The following is a 21,156-nucleotide window of genomic DNA, read 5'->3' as shown; positions in this document are numbered from 1 at the left end:
GTGTACCCAGCCACCCCTGCCCGCCCCCCTGTGTACCCATACACCCCTGCCCGCTCCCCTGTGTACCCATCCACCCCTGCCCGCCCCCCTGTGTGCCCAGCCACCCCTGCCCGCCCCCCTGTGTACCCAGCCACCCCTGCCTGCTCCCCTGTGTACCCAGCCACCCCTGCCCGCCCCCCTGTGTACCCATACACCCCTGCCCGCTCCCCTGTGTACCCATCCACCCCTGCCCGCCCCCCTGTGTACCCATCCACCCCTGCCCGCCCCCCTGTGTACCCAAACACCCCTGCCCGCCCCCCCGTACACACCTGCCCACCTCCCCGTAGAGGAGATAGATAGATAGGAGATAGATAGATAGGAGATAGATAGATAGATAGATAGATAGATAGATAGATAGATAGGAGAGAGATAGATAGATAGATAGATAGATAGATAGATAGATAGATAGATAGATAGGAGATAGATAGATAGATAGATAGATAGGAGATAGATAGATAGATAGGAGACAGATAGATAGGAGATAGATAGATAGATAGATAGATAGATAGATAGATAGATAGATAGATAGGAGATAGATAGATAGATAGATAGATAGATAGATAGATAGATAGGAGATAGATAGATAGATAGATAGATAGATGGGAGATAGATAGATAGATAGGAGATAGAGAGATAGGAGATAGATAGATAGAAGATACATAGATAGATAGAAGATACATAGATAGATAGAAGATACATAGATAGATAAGAGATAGATAGATAGATAGATAGATAGATAGATAGATAGATAGATAGATAGGAGATAGATAGATAGATAGATAGATAGATAGATAGATAGATAGGAGATAGATAGATAGATAGATAGGAGATAGATAGATAGATATAGATAAAGCAGCAAGAGTCCGCAGCACACCAGCATGTAGTGAAGAGTGGTTCATTCCATCAAATAAGGTGCAGGATACGACGTTTCAATTCACTTCAGAATCATTTTCAAGCATGCTTATCTCTTCACTATATGCTGGTGTGCTGCGGACTCTTGCTGCTTTGTATTTTGGAATCCCCTGCCAAAGGCTTTTCTGTGTTCAGCACCCTCTACTTCAGCCTTGGATGTGCGTCTGTCACGAACGATAGATCGATATCTTTACAGCGTGTCAGTGCAGTGCCATCTACAGCCCCCTATAATGTACGTCCCTGTACTGTCACCTGTATATACTATATACCCATCATATATACTCTGGGTACCTATAGTACATAGCTATATACCTGTATATACACGTCCTGTAGTGTGCACATAGCTGTATACCTGTATATACACGTCCTGTAGTGTGCACATAGCTGTATACCTGTGTATACACGTCCTGTAGTGTGCACATAGCTGTATACCTGTATATACACGTCCTGTAGTGTGCACATAGCTGTATACCTGTATATACATGTCCTGTAGTGTGTACCTAGCCTTGAGTTGCTGCTCATTGAGTTACTGTACTTTTTTTAACTTTATTGAAACAAACTATCCCCAGTTTGGCACGGCCGAGTGGGTGTGGCTTGTAAAAGGGGTGTGGCTTACAAAGGGGCGTGTCATAGTTATCATCCAATTATCGTTACCGCAGCTACATATGCGATAAACCGCGATATTGATTTAGGCCAATATCGCCCAGCCCTAATATATATATATATATATATATATATATATATAAAACACCGCCATAGAGCTTCTATACAATAATACCACCATATAGTGCTCACATTTTATCTATCTATATCACTGCCATATAGCTCTTATATAATAATGGACACCTGACCCCATTGCTTGTATATGTAAGTTTAGGATGACTTGCCCTTTAAGACTGACGGCATCTTGTTGGAGACACCAGGAATCTCCTTCTATCGTTTGGGAGGCAAGTGAAGACAGGAGACAAATATGCCGAGTATGTTATAAAGGTGATGACTCCAGATCGCTGCGATTTCTGCTTCACAACCCAAAATCACTGTAAAAAAAAGCCAAACCTGCCCCCATGGCTGTACCTAATAGTGCTGAGCGGCGTTACTGAAGTGTTCAGGTTCGGCGACGTTCTCCAAACCCGAACGCTCAGGATTTGACTCCTGGAGAAGCTGGATGCCACCCTTGGGCTGCCTATGGCCTAGGGCTGTATCCATGTCTTCCAGGACTCCCTATGGTTGTATCCATGTCTTCCAGGACTCCCTATGGCTGTATCCATGTCTTCCAGGACTCCCTAGGACTGTATCCATGTCTTCCAGGACTCCCTATGGCTGTATCCATGTCTTCCAGGACTCCCTATGGCTGTATCCATGTCTTCCGGGACTCCCTAGGGCTGTATTCACGTCTTCCAGGACTCCCTATGGCTGTATCCATGTCTTCCAGGACTCCCTATGGCTGTATTCATGTCTTCCGGGACTCCCTAGGGCTGTATCCATGTCTTCCAGGACTCCCTAGGGCTGTATCCATATCTTCCAGGACTCCCTAGGGCTGTATTCATGTCTTCCGGGACTCCCTAGGGCTGTATCCATGTCTTCCAGGACTCCCTAGGGCTGTATCCATATCTTCCAGGACTCCCTAGGGCTGTATCCATATCTTCCAGGACTCCCTAGGGCTGTATCCATGTCTTCCGGGACTCCCTATGGTTGTATCCATATCTTCCAGGACTCCCTAGGGCTGCATCCAGATGCCAGGAGTCCAATGCAGAGCGCTCGAGATCATTGCTTAACCTGAACACTCCGCTCAACAATTTTTGTGAAAGTTGAGGGAGAGGGAGATATCTGATATGGCTGCTACTCAGCTTTTCCAGACTTCTGAACAGCTACAGAACGACGTGAGGAGATGGAGGTTTCCCATTTGCGGCACTTACAGAGTAGCTGCAGGTCTCGTTCACCAGGACCCGGGTGGAGAAGGTCTCATTGTGAGCGTCGATCAGCAGGGTCCGATCCTTCCAGTTCAGGGTGTTTTTCTGGATAAAATATACGTATTCCACGCCGGCAATCTGTAATAGAGAAGAGATTGTAGAGCAGCCCCGGAGGACAGGAGGTGTAACTACAGGTCACAGGGCGGGGCTTTGGACGCAGGCAGGGCTTTGGTAATGATAGGGAAAGCTTATACACATTGAGGTGTTCCTCAGGGGCGGGGCTTAAATATTTGCCCTAAAGCAGGGATGGGGAATCTTCGTCCCTTCAGCTGTTGCAAAACTACAATTCCCATCATGCCTGGACAGGCATGATGGGAATTGTAGTTTTGCAACAGCTGGAGGGATGAAGGTTACCCCATCCCTGCCCTAGAGGGTACAAAAGGTTTAACAAGGGTCCAGTGGGTGAACACTCCCCTTAAAAGACCCTTTAAATAAACCCCTGGGGTGTTAATCTGGTGCAGGGCCCCTTGATGCTGCCCAATGGGGTAACTACTGGGGTAACTGCCCCATCTGTATATTGCCTTCTGTTGCCCATAGTTTCTGACCCTCCCATGCTTAGCATAGACTTGCTTCAGTGCCCCCCCCCTCCCCCCATGAGGCCCTATAGAGTAGGGAGTATGATGTCATGGTTATTCGGTCAGGGTCAGTCTCTGTCACCTTTTTGAGTAGCCGAGGGGCGTCCACATTAAGCTTACAGCTGCGCTCCACCACATGGAGAGACCCGTCCTCGCTCTTGTGCTCATAGGTGACATCGCTGCCCAGGAAGACGGGGATGAGCGGGCAGGTAGGGAAGCGTTTCTCGTAGGCCTGCGGGATTGAAGAACAAAAAAAAAAAAAAAATTCAAAAAGTTTAAAGGGATACTCCCTGCCAAAATCTTTTTCTTTCACCTCCGAACATTACATAGATTTCTAATTTACTTCTATTTAAAAATTTCAAGTCCATTACTTATCCGCTGCTGTATGTCCTGCAGGAAGTGGTGTTCTGTTTCCAGTCTGACACGGTGCTCTCTGCTGCCACCTCTGTCCATGTCAAGAACTGCAGCAAATCCCCATAGAAAACCTGAGATCCCTACTGATGCCAAGTTGATCATATATCTATGGATGAGACTCCCTACTGACCCCAACTCACATTTCATGGAAATCTATAGAAGATGACAGAGTGATGTCATCACGCCAAAATGGCTGACAAACTATATTTATCTAAAGAGCCTCATCATCATCAATGCTGGAGGTTTATACTATTCCACATGATCCCTGAGATCCCCACCTGCTCCCAGATGACCACGTATCACACGGCACTGGATTCTGTGGATATGTAAACACTGTGATGTCATCAACCCAAGATGGCTGCCGAAGGAGATGGATGAGGATGTGTGAGGAGCCGTCTTATCATAACAATCTGCAGCCTCACCAGGAACATTCCGGAGCAAATGAGAGGCTGATGAGAGGATCTGCGGGGGGCCGGTGACAGAAGACGTCAAACTCATATCTGATAATCTGCAGGGCCCGATCCTGGCGCTCCGTCCACCGCACAGACCCTCAGGAGACCCCCCAGCTGCTAAGAGGTGGCTGATCCGGAGGTTTATCCAATGTCATATGCCGAGTGGTGGAGGAATTCTATCCCCGGAAGATGGAGACAACTGGCACATACTTCATAGGGGTCACAACAGGCCCAACCAGACGGAGAATTACCTGATCAGCAAGGGGAGGACCGTCACTCCACGGCCTTAGATCAGGGATGAGCGGAGATGCCAAACTATTGGGTTTGGCCAGGTTCTCTGAACCCGAATGCTCGGCATTTGACTGGAGAAGTTGGAAGCCGCCCTAGGGAGTCCTGGAAAGCATGGATACAGCCATAGGCCATAGGCCGTATCCATATTTTCCTGGCAGCCCTAGGGCGGCATCCAACTTCTCCAGAAAAATGCCGAGCACTCAGGTTCGGAGAACTTGGCCAAACCCAAACAGTTCTGCTCAACACTCATAGGGAACCTTTCGGCCCTTCAATTGGTGCAAAACTACAATTCCCATCATGCCTGGACAGCCAAAGCTTTAGCTTTGGCTGTCCAGGCATGATGGGAATTGTAGTTTTGCAGATGGAGGGCCCAAGGTTCCCCATCCCTGCCGTAGATGATTGGTAAACCTATACCATGTGACCAATCTGTTCCAACACATAGAAGAATTTGGGATTTGGCTGTGAACTTTGAGGACTATGGGGGAGATTTATCAAACATGGTGTAAAGTGAAACTGGCCCAGTCGCCCCTAGCAACCAATCAGATTCCACCTTTCATTCCTCACAGACTCTTTGGAAAATGAAAGGTGGAATCTGATTGGTTGCCGGGGGCAACTGAGCCAGTTTCACTTTACACCATGTTTGATAAATCTCCCCCTATATGAATCAGTGGTGTTGTCACGACTCTTTTTTTATTAAAAATTTCTTATTTCAGTACGTTAGAGATTTCACTGGCTATGGGTCAGGTTTCTATGTCTTTGGGGTCAGCGTATAACCTGGCGTTGCCCATATTGGTTGGGAGGTCTACCCGCAGGTTGGCCGTGGTCACCGCCGGATGTTTGTTGAGTTACAGCCTCACAGACCTCTCATCATCCGCAGGTTGTGGCCGCTCATCGGTGGAATGTCCTTCCCTTCCCATAGTAGGATTGGCACTTGAGGAATGTAGTGTAAGCGTTAGCATCTGCTTTCCCTTTAACCCTTTGCCTCCTAGTGGACACTTCTGTAAGGACATCTCTTCTCCTTCTGTAGTCTTCGAGGGAAACTTGAAGGAAGAGTACACTTTTTTAGTTTTTGCAAGATTTTTAAGGTTTTGGGTGCAGCCAGAGCTGAATTCATAATTCTGCTGGTTTTTTAGTACTGGACATCAATGTCTTGTGGGAGCTCAGATAAGAGTGATCCAGTCCTTTCACATACCGGCCGGAGTCCTAGAAGAATCTTTCTCCTCTTTGGATGGATGTTATGGATGTATGGATGTTTTTATGGGTTGTTACTATGAGAATGTTGGTATGGGGTAGTAGGGGGCTGTAGTATAGCAGTAGTATGGATGTTGTTATGGGTTGTTACTATGAGAATGTTGGTATGGGGTAGTAGGGGGCTGTTGTATAGCAGTAGTATGGATGTTTTTATGGGTTGTTACTATGAGAATGTTGGTATGGGGTAGTAGGGGGCTGTAGTATAGCAGTAGTATGGATGTTTTTATGGGTTGTTACTATGAGAATGTTGGTATGGGGTAGTAGGGGGCTGTAGTATAGCAGTAGTATGGATGTTGTTATGGGTTGTTACTATGAGAATGTTGGTATGGGGTAGTAGGGCGCTGTAGTATAGCAGTAGTATGGATGTTGTTATGGGTTGTTACTATGAGAATGTTGGTATGGGGTAGTAGGGGGCTGTGGTATAACAGTAGTATGGATGTTGTTATGGGTTGTTACTATGAGAATGTTGGTATGGGGTAGTAGGGGGCTGTGGTATAACAGTAGTATGGATGTTGTTATGGGTTGTTACTATGAGAATGTTAGTATGGGGTAGTAGGGGGCTGTAGTATAGCAGTAGTATGGATGTTGTTATGGGTTGTTACTATGAGAAGGGTGGTATGGGGTAGTAGGAAGCTGTAGTATAGCAGTAGTATGGATGTTGCTAGGAGTTATTACTATGAAAAGGGTGGTATGGGGTAGTAGAAGGCTGTAGTATAGCAGTAGTATGGATGTTGTTATGGGTTGTTACTATAAGAATGTTGGTATGGGGTAGTAGGGGGCTGTAGTATAGCAGTAGTATGGATGTTGTTATGGGTTGTTACTATGAGAATGTTGGTATGGGGTAGTAGGGGGCTGTAGTTTAGCAGTAGTATAGATGCTATGTTGTTAGGGGTCCTTACTATGAGAAGGGTGGTATGGGGTAGTAGGGAGCTGTAGTATAGCAGTAGTATGGATGTTGCTAGGAGCTATTACTATGAGAAGGGTGGTATGGGGTAGTAGAAGGCTGTAGTATAGCAGTAGTATGGATGTTGTTATGGGTTATTACTATGAGAATGTTGGTATAGGGTAATAGAAGGCTGTAGTATAGCAGTAGTATGGATGTTGTTATGGGTTGTTACTATGAGAATGTTGGTATGGGGTAGTAGAAGGCTGTAGTATAGCAGTAGTATGGATGTTGTTATGAGTTATTACTATGAGAAGGGTGGTATGGGGTAGTAGGGGGCTGTAGTATAGCAGTAGTATGGATGTTGTTAGGGGTCCTTACTATGAGAAGGGTGGTATGGGGTAGTAGAAGGCTGTAGTATAGCAGTAGTATGGATGTTGTTATGAGTTATTACTATGAGAATGTTGGTATGGGGTAGTAGGGGGCTGTAGTATAGCAGTAGTATGGATATTGTTAGGAGTTATTACTATGAGAAGGGTGGTATGGGGTAGTAGGGGGCTGTAGTATAGCAGTAGTATGGATGTTGTTATGGGTTGTTACTATGAGAAGGGTGGTATGGGGTAGTAGGGGGCTGTAGTATAGCAGTAGTATGGATGTTGTTAGGGGTCCTTACTATGAGAAGGGTGGTATGGGGTAGTAGAAGGCTGTAGTATAGCAGTAGTATGGATGTTGTTATGAGTTATTACTATGAGAATGTTGGTATGGGGTAGTAGGGGGCTGTAGTATAGCAGTAGTATGGATGTTGTTAGGGGTCCTTACTATGAGAAGGGTGGTATGGGGTAGTAGGGAGCTGTAGTATAGCAGTAGTATGGATGCTATGTTGTTAGGGTCCTTACTATGAGAAGGGTGGTATGGATGGCATGAATATCTAATCTCACGACTGATATGAGGAATAAGTGGCGGCCATGGGTGTCATCCTCCACCTCACGCTGAGGTGTCACCGCCGCACACAGTCCTCGCTGGACACCACACGGATAAGCAGCTCTGTGTAATCCAATTTACATTCGGCTAAAAATACAAACAGTGCAAGGAGCTAATGGAGAGATTATGACTTTCCCTCAGAGAGGGGCCCAGCGAGGAGGAATCATGGCTGAACACTCAGTACAGGGCTTGTATACAGGGTCAGGTGCGGGATATGTTAGCAGGTTACATGTCCATACATCTCGCTATATACAAGTATATAAGCAGCTGTACTTAGTCCAGGATGTGCAGAGTGTGCGGTAATAATATAAGATAATGTTGTGATGATATACTGCAGCGGAGTATATGACGGGTCTATACTGTGCCGGGGAGGGGGCTACGCCGCACCTCTTATCTCACCGTGCCAGTGTATTTCCTGCTCGCTAGATCTGTCACCAGGACAAACTATTATTAGTATACAGCTCCCCAATGCATCATGTGTCACCCGCTGTACTAGCAACAATACCGCCACTCCAAGAATACATCAACATACATCAACCACTGCCACCCACCGTATGGAAAACTACAAACTATTGTGTATGATGGAGCATAGATTATAGGAGCCGTACAATTATACAGAGCTCACAGCTAAAGGAACAGCATCTACAGGATCACATTAAATACTGTATTGTAATAGTATTATAGTAGTTATATCCTTGTATATAGCAGCAGTATTATAGTAGTTATATTCCGGAATATAGAAGCAGTATTATAGGAGTTATATTCTTGTATATAGGGGGCAGTATTATAGTAGTTATATTCCTGTATATAGGAGCAGTATTATAGTAGTTATAGTCTTGTATATAGGAGCAGTATTATAGTAGTTATATTTCTGTATATAGGGGGCAGTATTATAGTAGTTATATTCTTGTATATAGGAGCAGTATTATAGTAGTTATATTCCTGTATATAGGAGCAGTATTATAGTAGTTATATCCCTGTATATAGGAGCAGTATTATAGTAGTATTATTCTTGTATATAGGAGCAGTATTATAGTAGTTATATCCTTGTATATAGGAGCAGTATTATAGTAGTTATATTCTTGTATATAGGAGCAGTATTATAGTAGTTATATCCCTGTATATAGGGGGAAGTATTATAGTAGTTATATTCTTGTATATAGGAGCAGTATTATAGTAGTTATATTCTTGTATATAGGAGCAGTATTATAGTAGTTATATCCTTGTATATAGCAGCAGTATTATAGTAGTTATGTGAAATGGAGAGAAGAGTGCAGCTGCACCTCACACCTATGGCTGATACTAAAGCCGCGAAGCTACTTTAAAAACAAACACCAGGAATTTGGTATACAATTTGATCAAACCATACTGCCCCGTGTACCACGTGCAGGTATCCTGGTTCACACGGGTCCCTACCAGGGCCGATTGAAGGGTTTCTGCCGCCTGAGGCAAACCTCCGGCGGCCGCCCCGAGTGATAGCCGGCATCCCCCCGGACCCCCCCCCCCCCCGCCGCCGCCGCCGCCATCTACTCACCTGTCCCACACCGCAGCCGGCCCGCGCTCTCCGTTGTCTCCACATCCCGTCAGGTCCCGCGATGTCACCCTGCAGCTGTCACGGACCTCCAGGCTGTGGTGAGTGAGTGGGGTGATCGGGTCGCGCGGGGCAGTCCCGCGCGACCTGATCACCCCAGCGCGTCCCCCACCGACCCCGGGCACTCACCACAGCCTGGAGGTCCGTGACAGCTGCAGAGTGACGTCGCGGGACCAGACAGGATGTGGAGAGCGCGGGCGACGGGACAGGTGAGCGGCCGCTGTCATTTTTGTTAAGTGATACTTAACAAAAATGACAGCAGGGGGGACATAATGCCGCCCCCAGCCGGACCGCAAATTCTGCCGCCTGAGGCGGAAGGCTCATTCCGCCTCATGGCAGAAGCGGGCCTGGTCCCTACGCTAACTCTGTACCGTGTCAGTCAGTGACTGCCTCCCCCACAAGGCGTGCACATGCTGGGAAGTGAGGCCATGGAATGGTCCTGCAACCCCACTGTCACAGGACCAAACCCAAAATGCCCCACACAGGCCCTGCCGGCACCGCCGGCGGAGAACGCTGCCCCCAAATGACACAAGTATGAATATGGCCCCCGTTCCCTGACTGTGCACGCCTGCGGGGGGGTGGTGATGGCCACTGACTGGCACGGTGTGGACTTAGTTTAGGGACCCATGTGTATCAGATACCTGCACGATTGTACATGGGGCAGTATGGCTTGATCAATTCATACACAAAATTCTGATGTGTTTTTTATTTAGCCTAGGGGCACTAGTATCAGCCATAGGTGTGAGGTGAAGCACTCTTTTTCTTCCCTGAACCGTATTTTGTTTCTCTCTTTTCTCCGTGTTTTTGCACTCCTCCTGGTGAGACCCACATGACCGCAATTAGCAGGAGACACCTGAGTGCACATGGTTTTAATCCCTCCTGTCTTTTCCGCCGTCGGTGCTGGCCGGGTTCTGGTGTGGTGTTTTTGGGTCTGGTCCTGTGACATGGGGGTCGCAGGGCCGTCCCATGGCCCCCGTTCCCTGACTGTGCACACCTGCGGGGTTGGTAGCCACTGACTGGCACGGCGTGTAGGGACCCATGTGTATCAGATACCTGCTCGCGGTACATGGGGCAGTGTGGCTTGATCAATTCATACACAAAATTCTGATGTGTTTTTTATTTAGCCTAGGGGCACCAGTATCAGCCATAGGTGTGAGCTGCAGCGCTCTTTTTCTTCCCTGAACCGCATTATAGTAGTTATATTCTTGTATATAGAAGCAGTATTATAGTAGTATTATTCTTGTATATACAGTAGGAGCAGTATTATAGTAGTTATATTCATGTATATGGGAGCAGTATTATAGTAGTTATATTCTTGTATATAGGAGCAGTATTATAGTAGTTATATTCTTGTATATAGGAGCAGTATTATAGTAGTTATATTCTTGTATATAGAAGCAGTATTATAGTAGTATTATTCTTGTATATAGGGGGCAGTATTATAGTAGTTATATTCTTGTATGTAGGAGCAGTATTATAGTAGTTATATTCTTGTATATAGGGGGCAGTATTATAGTAGTTATATTCTTGTATGTAGGAGCAGTATTATAGTAGTTATATTCTTGTATATAGGGGGCAGTATTATAGTAGTTATATTCTTGTATGTAGGAGCAGTATTATAGTAGTTATCCGACATGGAGAGAAAGGAGCTGTTGCACATTACAATTATGGCTGACACTAATGTCACAGGACCAACCCCAAAGTGCCCCCCCAAAACCCAGTTGGCACCACCGGTGGAGAAAGCTGCCGCCAAACAACACAAGTGTGAATACGTTGGTTTTTAAATATAGCCGAATGACATTAGTATCAGCCATAGGTGTGATGTGCAACAGCTCCTTTCTCTCCATGTCGTATTTTATTTTTTTCCCTTTTCTGAGTAGTTGGCACTCCCCTTCGTAAGACCCACGTGACCCAAATTAGCAGGATACACCTGTGCCCACATGTCAGTACCTCCTATCTTTCCCATTCTATCTGCAGCAGTTAAGGCGAGTACAAGATCACATTCACACTTGTGTTGTTTGGCGGCAGCTTTCTCCGGTGTGATGTGCAGCCACTCCTTTCTCTCCATGTCGCATTATAGTATTTATACTCTTGTACATAAGAGGCAGTATTATAGTAGTTATATTCTTGTATATAGGAGCAGTATTATAGTAGTTATATTCTTGTATATAGGAGCAGTATTATAGTAGTTATATTCTTGTATATAGGGGGCAGTATTATAGTAGTTATTTTCCTGTATATAGGAGCAGTATTATAGTAGTTATATTCTTGTATATAGGAGCAGTATTATAGTAGATATATTCCTGTATATAGGAGCAGTATTATAGCAGTTATATTCCTGTATATAGGAGCAGTATTATAGTAGTTATATTCTTGTATATAGGGGGCAGTATTATAGTAGTTATTTTCCTGTATATAGGAGCAGTATTATAGTAGTTATGCGGTTCAGGGAAGAAACAGAGTGCTGCACCTCACACCTATGGCTGATACTAGTGCCGCTAGGCTAAATAATAAACACATCAGAATTTTGTGTATGAATTGATCAAGCCACACTGCCCCATGTACCATCGTGCAGGTATCTGATACACATGGGTCCCTACACTAAGTCCACACCGTGCCAGTCAGTGGCCACCAACCCCGCAGGCGTGCACAGTCAGGGAACGGGGGCCATGGGACGGCCCTGCGACCCCCATGCCACAGGATAAGACCCAAAAACACCACACCAGAACCTGGCCAGCACCGCCGGCGGAGAAGGTCGCCCCCAAGCAGCACAAGTCTGGATAAGGAATTACACTCACCATAGCTGCAGCAAACAGAATGGGAAAAAACAGGGAGGGATTAAAACCATGTGCACTCAGGTGTCTCCTGCTAATTGCGGTCATGTGGGTCTCACCATATCCATACTTGTGTCGTTTGGGGGCAGCCTTCCCCGCCGGTGGTGCTGGCTGGGTTTTGGTGGGGCTTTTTGGGTCTGGTCCTGTGACATTGGGGTTGCAGGGCCGTTCCATGGCCTCCCTTCCCTGCATGTGCACGCTTTGCGGGGTTGGCGGTCGCTGACCGACACGGTGTGGAGTTAGCGTAGGGACCCGTGTGGCCCAGAGGACCTGCGCGGTGGTACACGGGGCAATATGGCTTGATCAATTCATATACAGACACTCTGGTGTTGATTTTTAATATAGGCCTAGCGGCATTAGTATCAGCCATAGATGGGATGTGCAGCCGTTCCATTCTCTCCAGTTCGTATTATAGTAGTGTGGACATGTGACGGGAAAAGTGCTCGAGGGGATGTACATCTCACCCAGGTTAATACATAGCGTGAGATCAGGGGCGTAGCTAATGTCTCCTGGGCCCTGGTGCGAGAGGCCAACTTGGGCCCCCCCCCCCTCCTTTCACGACCAAGTGATGCTATTGTTGTGTGTGTGTGTGTATATATATATATATTTATATATATATACACACAGTGGTGCCTTGGATTATGAGCATAATTCGTTCCAGGACCGTGCTTGTAATCCAAATCCACTCTTAAACCAAAGCAAATTTTCCTATAAGAAATCATGTAAATGCAGACAATTGGTTCCACACCCCAAATATATTTATTAATCTGTACTGTACAGTAATGGAGAGGATGGGAAACACAAGGACTGACAGAGACTGCAGGGAGCAGGGAGGAATGAGCAGGACAGATGTGGGTACATACATGCAGCACTCTCTGTCCGGGGAGAGAGGGGTTACAGCTATGGAGAGATTACCCCCCCCCCCACAGTCCTGTCCCCTGATGTAAGCCCCAGCTTGAAGGGGATCTGCTATGATTTGGAAGGTGTTTAGAGTACAGTGCTGTAGACCCCGCTATGCAGGCCATGCCCCTTCTCCACTCGCGCTCCCACCCAATACAGGAAGTTCTTAAACCAAAGCAATGCTCTTAAACCAAGTCACAATTTTGAAAAACTGTGAGCTCTTCAACCAAAACGCTCTTAAACGAAGTTACTCTTAAACCAAGGTACCACTGTATGTATATATATATATATATATATATATATATATATATATATATATACATATACACACACACACCAAGACAGATATTACCTATTACCGCCATACTGTTACCGACCAAATCCTGTATACTGAGACCAATATTACCAGTAATACCAGTATATAGGAAGGAAACATTACCGCCACACCACAACCACTACCATCACCACCATATTGTTACTGACCAAATCCAGTATACTAAATCACCTCATCCAGTCATATAGAGGTGGTCCCAGCTCTACACAGGCTCTATACACCATATACATTACTGTGCAGTTATATCAGGTGACTCACAGGAGACGTCTTCTCTGATCGGAGTTCTTCCCTTTTCATCTTCTTCTCCATCCGTCCTGGGCCGTTATGAGAACTTCTCCGAGCCACGAATCCACAGAATCTGCCAGACAGACATATTAGGCTCCTCACACTGACACCATCCTCATCTCTCTACACACTGCACATCTGTACTGTCCCCTTTACACCCTCATTTAGTGGGTAGCCCTGACTCTGTGACCTCCTAATAATATATGCCCCCCTCTGTGTATTCCCTCTCCCCCTATGTTGCCCCCCCCCAAATAGATGGCCCCCTCCCTTACAGATGGCCCCCTCTACCCCCCCCCCCCTTATAGATGGCCCCCTCTCTCCTCACCCTCCCTTATGGATGGTCCACTCTCCCCCCACCCTCCCTTATAGATGGTCCCCTTCCCCCCCCCCTCCCTCCCTTATAGATGGTCCCTTCCCCCCCCCCTCCCTTATAGATGGTCCCCTTCCCCCCCCCTCCCTTATAGATGGTCCCCTTTCCCCCCCTTTATAGATAGTCCCCTTCCTCCCTCCCTTATAGATGGTCCCCTTTCCCCCCCCCCCACCCTCATAGATGGCCCCCTCTTTCCCCCCACCCTCATAGATGGCCCCCTCCTTCCCCCCCACCCTCATAGATGGCCCCCTCCTTCCCCCCCACCCTCATAGATGGCCCCCTCCTTCCCCCCCACCCTCATAGATGCCCCCCTCCTTCCCCCCCACCCTCATAGATGGCCCCCTCTTTCCCCCCACCCTCATAGATGGCCCCCTCCTTCCCCCCCACCCTCATAGATGGCCCCCTCTTTTCCCCCCACCCTCATAGATGCCCCCCTCCTTCCCCCCCACCCTCATAGATGGCCCCCTCTTTCCCCCCACCCTCATAGATGGCCCCCTCTTTCCCCCCACCCTCATAGATGGCCCCCTCCTTCCCCCCCACCCTCATAGATGCCCCCCTCCTTCCCCCCCACCCTCATAGATGGCCCCCTCTTTCCCCCCACCCTCATAGATGGCCCCCTCTTTCCCCCCACCCTCATAGATGGCCCCCTCTTTCCCCCCACCCTCATAGATGGCCCCCTTCACCCCCCCTCCTCCCTTATAGATGGCCCCCTCCTTCCCCCCCCACCCTCATAGATGGTCCCCTTCACCCCCCCTCCTCCCTTATAGATGGCCCCCTCCTTCCCCCCCACCCTCATAGATGGTCCCCTTCACCCCCCCTCCTCCCTTATAGATGGCCCCCTCTTTCCCCCCACCCTCATAGATGGCCCCCTCCTGATAAAAAAACAAAACTTAACTCACCTGACATCGCGCTCCCACGTTGATCCTCACTCCTTCGCCTTCGGTCTGTCCCCGTCTGCTGCGCGGCTGCCGGGGGTGTCGCGTCTTATCCCCGGCAGCGCGCGCATCCCAGAACTCCCTGCGCGCCGGAAACCGGAAGTCAGGGCCCAAGGCGCGCAGGGAGTTCTGGGATGCGCGCGCTGCCGGGGGTAAGACGCGACACCCCCGGCAGCCGCGCAGAAGCCGTGGGAAAGACGGAGCCCGATTCTTGTGACCGCAAGCAAAACAATGCTTGCGGTCACAAGAGTGATTGATCGGGGGGCCCCGCGGGCCCCCCTTGTGGCGGGCCCGGTCGCGGCGGCGACCCCCGCGACCACGGTGGCTACGCCACTGCGTGAGATGGTGAGTCCAGGAGGCATCGGTGCTCAGCAGTGTTATGCTGCTGAGCTATTATTTATTATTGCCGGGCCTGGACTTACATGGAATGGCAGGTAGGTTTTGGTAGTGGGACTTGCCATTCCCTTCCCCCGATCCAGTATGGGTTTTGGGATCAGGTGAGCTCTAATCCCAATCAGCCTGAGAAGGCAAAAGGTGGGCTCAGTGTACAGGTCCTAGCTCTCAGACAGGAGTAAACAGCCTGCGTGGTCTGTTTGGTGAGAGCTGGGAAGACAGCCGCTGCTGGGGCCTGTTCACAACCTGCAATACTGCCGACTGAAGTGCCAGAGAGGTAACCTGCTTTGTTAGTTAGCGCCCAGACGGGCAAGACCTTTTTGTTTTGTTCTTAAAGCACAGTGTTGCTATATTTCTGTTATGGACTCTTTATGCTGCAAATAAATGCCAAGCTGTTATTTTACAAGTCCAAGTCTGCTGTGAACTGTGTCCAAACACACCATCCCCCGGGAAGATCCCTACAGTAGTTATATTCTTGTATATAGGAGCAGTATTATAGTATTTATATTCTTGTATATAGGGGGCAGTATTACAGTATTTATATTCTTGTACGCATGGATCAGCTGTACGGTATATTCCCCATCATTCAGTCCAGATCCTCCTTGTATTATCTGTATAGACTGTAGAGAAGTGTAAGCTCTTCTTTATCTCCCCTGTTGTAGCACACAAGTTTTTTGCTCGTTCCTGGAAGAACAAACTCTTATGTACTTTCCGTATGACGTGTACAATTACCAAACAGTTTCCCCAGTCAGTTCAGTCCAGTTCTCCCAGTTTAATAGTGAGGCAGTCATTACCGTACAGTCTATCCTATAGTTCTGCCCCCATACTGAGAATGATGCAGCTCTTTCCTCCTCTGTCTCAGGAAGAAATCTCAGCACAATCTCAAGCTTGTCATCACAGAAGACAATCATCTAATGAACTTCTAGTTGTGATTGACGGCCCATAACAATGTAGCTGAGCTGAACCTCTCGGAGGAACGCGTAGTTTGTTTTCGGTTGGCTGAACATAGCAGCGGTTACATGGTACTGCCTCTCTTCCTCCTCAGCTCCTTCGCTGACCACAACTTAATTAAACGGACAACGTCCTAATCTTAATATAGATAGATAAAATAGTCGCAGAAATGAGATCTGGTCATGTGACTCAGGAAGGAACTCGTTCTCACCGGATCCTAAGACAATTAACCAGCATTCCGCTTTCCTCATCTGCATTAATTCCCTTAAGGCACCGACTTAAGAATTCGCGTCCGTTCCTCCAAGTATCAAGAATGGGATGACTTTTAGATTCTCAGGACGTTGTACACTTATAAGGTTAGGTGAACGGATGAGGTGCACCGCTTTTTGTGCCGATCTTGGTCATACCCCATCATACCAACCGTCTGCGTTAAGCTTCCATGACCTTGCAATGTGGAACTGGAGCCGACTACCGGTGTTTAGTAAGAATCCGGAATGTGTGCATGCACAGCACATAGTATGGAGGACTTAGTATGTTCTAGCCCCTCAGCGGGACAGACCAGAACTGGGCAGTTCAGGGAGGGCAGGGGAGGGGGGATATAACTTAAAAGTTCACCATGACCTGTATAAACAGCAAGTAACAGCTCCATTCATGCAGCAACGTGCGGCTCTGTGTATACATACCATACTACAAGCCCTCCGGCAATGTCCTCCAGACTTATGGAAATATGGAGGGGGGGGGTCTAGAAAAACCTGTGTGCTGACGCGGTCATCTCCTCATACCTGCGGTCTTCTTCTATCCAGACACCACGGCTGATGACATCCTGATGCTGCCCCCCGTGTCAGCCCCGGGGGGTAAACAAGGCCCCGATTATGAGGAGAGACGTGCATCTGTGTATTCTGGTCTGGGGCCTGAAGTCTCTATATTGAGGGCCTGGTCTGAGGTCTTGGGGTTTGCAGTCTCGTGTTGGGATTGTATTTTTAGGGGTCCAATCTGTTTTTGTTTAGAGGTCTGTATCTGTTTAGGGATCTTGTCTGGGGTCTATATTAGTTTAGGGGTCTGGTTTGAGTAATCCGAGGCCAGTAATAGATTTAGTCTGGGGTCTATATGTGTTTAGGGGGTTTACTTATTTAAAGAGTCTGATCTGGGATCTGTATTTTTAGGAGGTAGGGTCTGTATTTATAAGGTGTTCGGTCTGGGGTTTGTATTTTTAGGAGGTAGGGTCTGGGGTCTGTATTTGTTATGGGGGTGTGATCTGTATTCTTAGGGTACGGTCTGGGGTCTGTATTTTTAGGGGGGTATGATCTGTATTTTTAGGGTACGGTCTGGGGTCTGTATTTTAGGGGTACGGTCTGGGGTCTGTATTTTAGAAGTGTGGTCTGGGGTCTGTATTTTAGGGGTACGGTCTGGGGTCTGTATTTTAGAAGTGCGGTCTGGGGTCTGTATTTGTTGTGGGGGTGTGATCTGGGATTTGTATTTTAGAAGTGCGGTCTGGGGCCTGTATTTGTTGTGGGGGTGTGATCTGGGATTTGTATTTTCAAGAGTCTAGTGTGGAGTCTGTATTACTTTAGGGTGTGTAGTCTGCGGTCTGAATTTATTTAGAAGGCCTAGTCTGTGATCTGCATTAGTGGTGGTGGTGGTAGTGGTGTCCTGGTGTCCTGGAGTTTGTAATTTTCTGGTCTAATTTCTGGTCCCATGGTTCATGGCTGCTCATTGTTCTGCAGCTGGGGAAGGTCCAACCTGACGGCCACACCTGTCATCATCATTCATGTCCACATGCTATGACACATCCACATGACAGCCCACATCCATACATTGGGAGCTGGACATTGTGGATTTCCATCATTCCATGTAATTGCCTTAGATCTGCGTCTTATCATTCGTACAGTAAGAACAGATGGATGTGAAGGGATTGTAATAATTACTGGGAATCCATAGATGACAGGGCTTTCTATGATAATGAGGCCCTTACTGACACGGGCCTCCATCTGTCTGACAGGCGGCCGGTCCGGCACATGCAGGAAAGCCTCCAGCTCTCTGTTATCCTAATCACACTGATCTCCGGGGATCGATAGGATGAATATTCAGTGTCTGCTCTCTCAGAGAACACGTCGCCACCTCCTGAGGGCATCATTTACCCAACAAGGACATCAAGGAGAAGTCGTACCAGGAATCCTCCGTCTCCTCGGAGCTCTGTAATGGTGAGATAGGGAACAAGACTACTGGGACATGTCCATGACTGGGTATTGTGCACCCATGACACCACCCAATGTCTGGCTATAGGGGCCTGAAGAAGTCGCTGGAAATGAGAAAACGTGAGAAAACGTGACTATGGGGGTCTTATCATCCCCTACTGAAATGTCACTTTCCACTCCTGATGTGGGAACATTGTATTCTGCTAGTTGTGTTGCAGCATTACCATTAGGTTAGTGATCACTAGGCTCCACATGTGACATGACATCACTAGGCTCCACATGTGACATGACATCACTAGGCTCCACATGTGACATGACATCACTAGGCTCCACATGTGACATGACATCACTAGGCTCCACATGTGACATGACATCACTAGGCTCCACATGTGACATGACATCACTAGGCTCCACATGTGACATGACATCACTAGGCTCCACATGGGACATCACTAGGCTCCACATGTGACATCACTAGACTCCACATGCGACATGACATCACTAGGCTCCACATGTGACATGACATCACTAGGCTCCACATGTGACATGATATCACTAGGCTCCACATGTGACATCACTAAGCTCCATATAATACATCACTAGGCTCCACATGTGACATCACTAGGCTCCACATGTGACATCTTTAGGCTCCACATGTGACATCACTAGGCTCCACATGTGACATCTTTAGGCTCCACATGTGACATCACTAGGCTCCACATGTGACATCAGTAGGCTCCACATGTGACATCACTAGGCTCCACATGTGACATGACATCACTAGGCTCCACATGTGACATGATATCACTAGGCTCCACATGTGACATCACTAAGCTCCATATAATACATCACTAGGCTCCACATGTGACATCACTAGGCTCCACATGTGACATCTTTAGGCTCCACATGTGACATCACTAGGCTCCACATGTGACATCTTTAGGCTCCACATGTGACATCACTAGGCTCCACATGTGACATCACTAGGCTCCACATGTGACATCACTAGACTCCACATGTGACATCACTAGGTTCTACATGTTACATCACTAGGTTCCACATGTGACATCGCTAGGCTCCACATGTGACATCGCTAGGCTCCACATGTGACATCACTAGGCTCCACATGTGACATCACTAGGCTCCATATGTGACATCACTAGGCTCTATATGTGACATCACTAGGTTCCACATGTGACATCACTAGGCCCCACATGTGACATCACTCGGCTCCACATGTGACATCACTCGGCTCCACATGTGACATCAGTACAGTCTCCACATGTGACATGACATCACTAGGCTCCACATGTGACATCACTAGGCTTCATATGTGTCATCACTAGACTCCATGTGACATCACTAGGCTCCACATGTGACATCACTAGGCTCCACATGTGACATCACTAGGCTCCACATGTAACATCACTAGGCTTCATATGTGACATCACTAGACTCCATGTGACATCACTAGGCTCCATATGTGACATCACTAGACTCCATGTGACATCACTAGGCTCCACATGTGACATCACTAGGCTTTATATGTGACATCACTAGACTCCATGTGACATCACTAGGCTCCACATGTGACATCACTAGGCTCCATATGTGACATCACTAGACTCCATGTGACATCACTAGGCTCCACATGTGACATCACTAGGCTTTATATGTGACATCACTAAGCTCCACATGTTACATGTGACATCACTAGGCTCCGTATGTGACATCACTAAGCTCCACATGTGACATCTTTTGCATCCTTTTTGACCTGACTATGTTCAGTACCTCTATATAACTAGGCTCCATATTGGTAATATTAATAAGGAGTAAGAATAAGGAGAGCGGATAAATCCTGGAGAACGTCGGCACGTTACCCCCCGTTCCTCATTACAAAGTTGCAGATCTAGGCCGAGGTCTCCGGGGGGCGCTGTGTAAACAGTCACAGAGAGAGAGTGCACCCGGGGGAGCTGAGCTGTAACAGCTGCTGCGCTGTCACATTCACATGTAAATCACAGAACGGGGCCCCCGGGGAGCAGGAGCCATTACTGTAAAAGCCTAAACATGTATCACCTGAGAGAAACATCCGAAGGCGAAAAAAGAGTTCAGCTCCGGAGTGTGCGAGTACAGATTGTGCCTGGAGTGTCACATATTCCGCCTGCAACGTGGACATGGATGGGTCGCTATAGGGGACATCACGTGCGGCCCGGCCTACGTGACCACAAGGGACCAGCCCAGGGCGGGACCCCAGGGGTGAGCAGGGCAGCTGTGATACCCGATCACTATGAATGGATAGTGTTTACCCGGTAAACAGAGGTATAATACACAGGTTAGAACCGGCATCAGGCTGAATATAAAGGGGAGCTCCACCCTCGATTAACACCGGCTCCATACTCAGCAAACACACCACCTGCCATCTCTGGAATACATCTCTATTACCCTTTATGTTGTATTTACTTCCCTATTAGACTGTATATAGCGATATACTGCCACCTGGAAACCTTGTTGCTGTTGACAGATCTTTACTTTTTAAATTATAATTTGGCTGTCAATGAATCCCAGGTTCTACTTATTAGTGAGCACCTGATAGTCATTTA

General features: G+C 47.6%; 1 protein-coding gene across 2 annotated transcripts in view; it reads right to left on the bottom strand.

Moving 5' to 3' along the window:
- The window catches only part of SEC14L5 (SEC14 like lipid binding 5), a 51,743-nt gene that overhangs the window by 14,439 nt on the left and 16,148 nt on the right, over window positions 1–21,156 (bottom strand). The window contains exons 1-3 of one of the 2 annotated variants that reach the window (XM_069982160.1): window positions 4,333–4,595; window positions 3,579–3,728; window positions 2,868–2,999 (exon numbers count right to left, since the gene is read on the bottom strand). In XM_069982160.1, coding sequence (XP_069838261.1) covers window positions 2,868–2,999; window positions 3,579–3,728; window positions 4,333–4,341 — 291 coding nt within the window. In that variant the 5' untranslated portion in view covers window positions 4,342–4,595. Of the gene's footprint in view, window positions 1–2,867; window positions 3,000–3,578; window positions 3,729–4,332; window positions 4,596–21,156 lie in introns of those variants that run through there. The other variant, XM_069982159.1, reaches the window with a different exon arrangement.

This window comes from Dendropsophus ebraccatus, chromosome 9 (assembly GCF_027789765.1).
Source record: "Dendropsophus ebraccatus isolate aDenEbr1 chromosome 9, aDenEbr1.pat, whole genome shotgun sequence".
In the NCBI taxonomy this organism is placed as follows: Eukaryota; Metazoa; Chordata; class Amphibia; order Anura; family Hylidae; genus Dendropsophus; species Dendropsophus ebraccatus.
The sequence above is the reverse complement of the archived record's forward strand: the minus strand, read 5'-3'. Positions and strand labels throughout refer to the sequence as shown.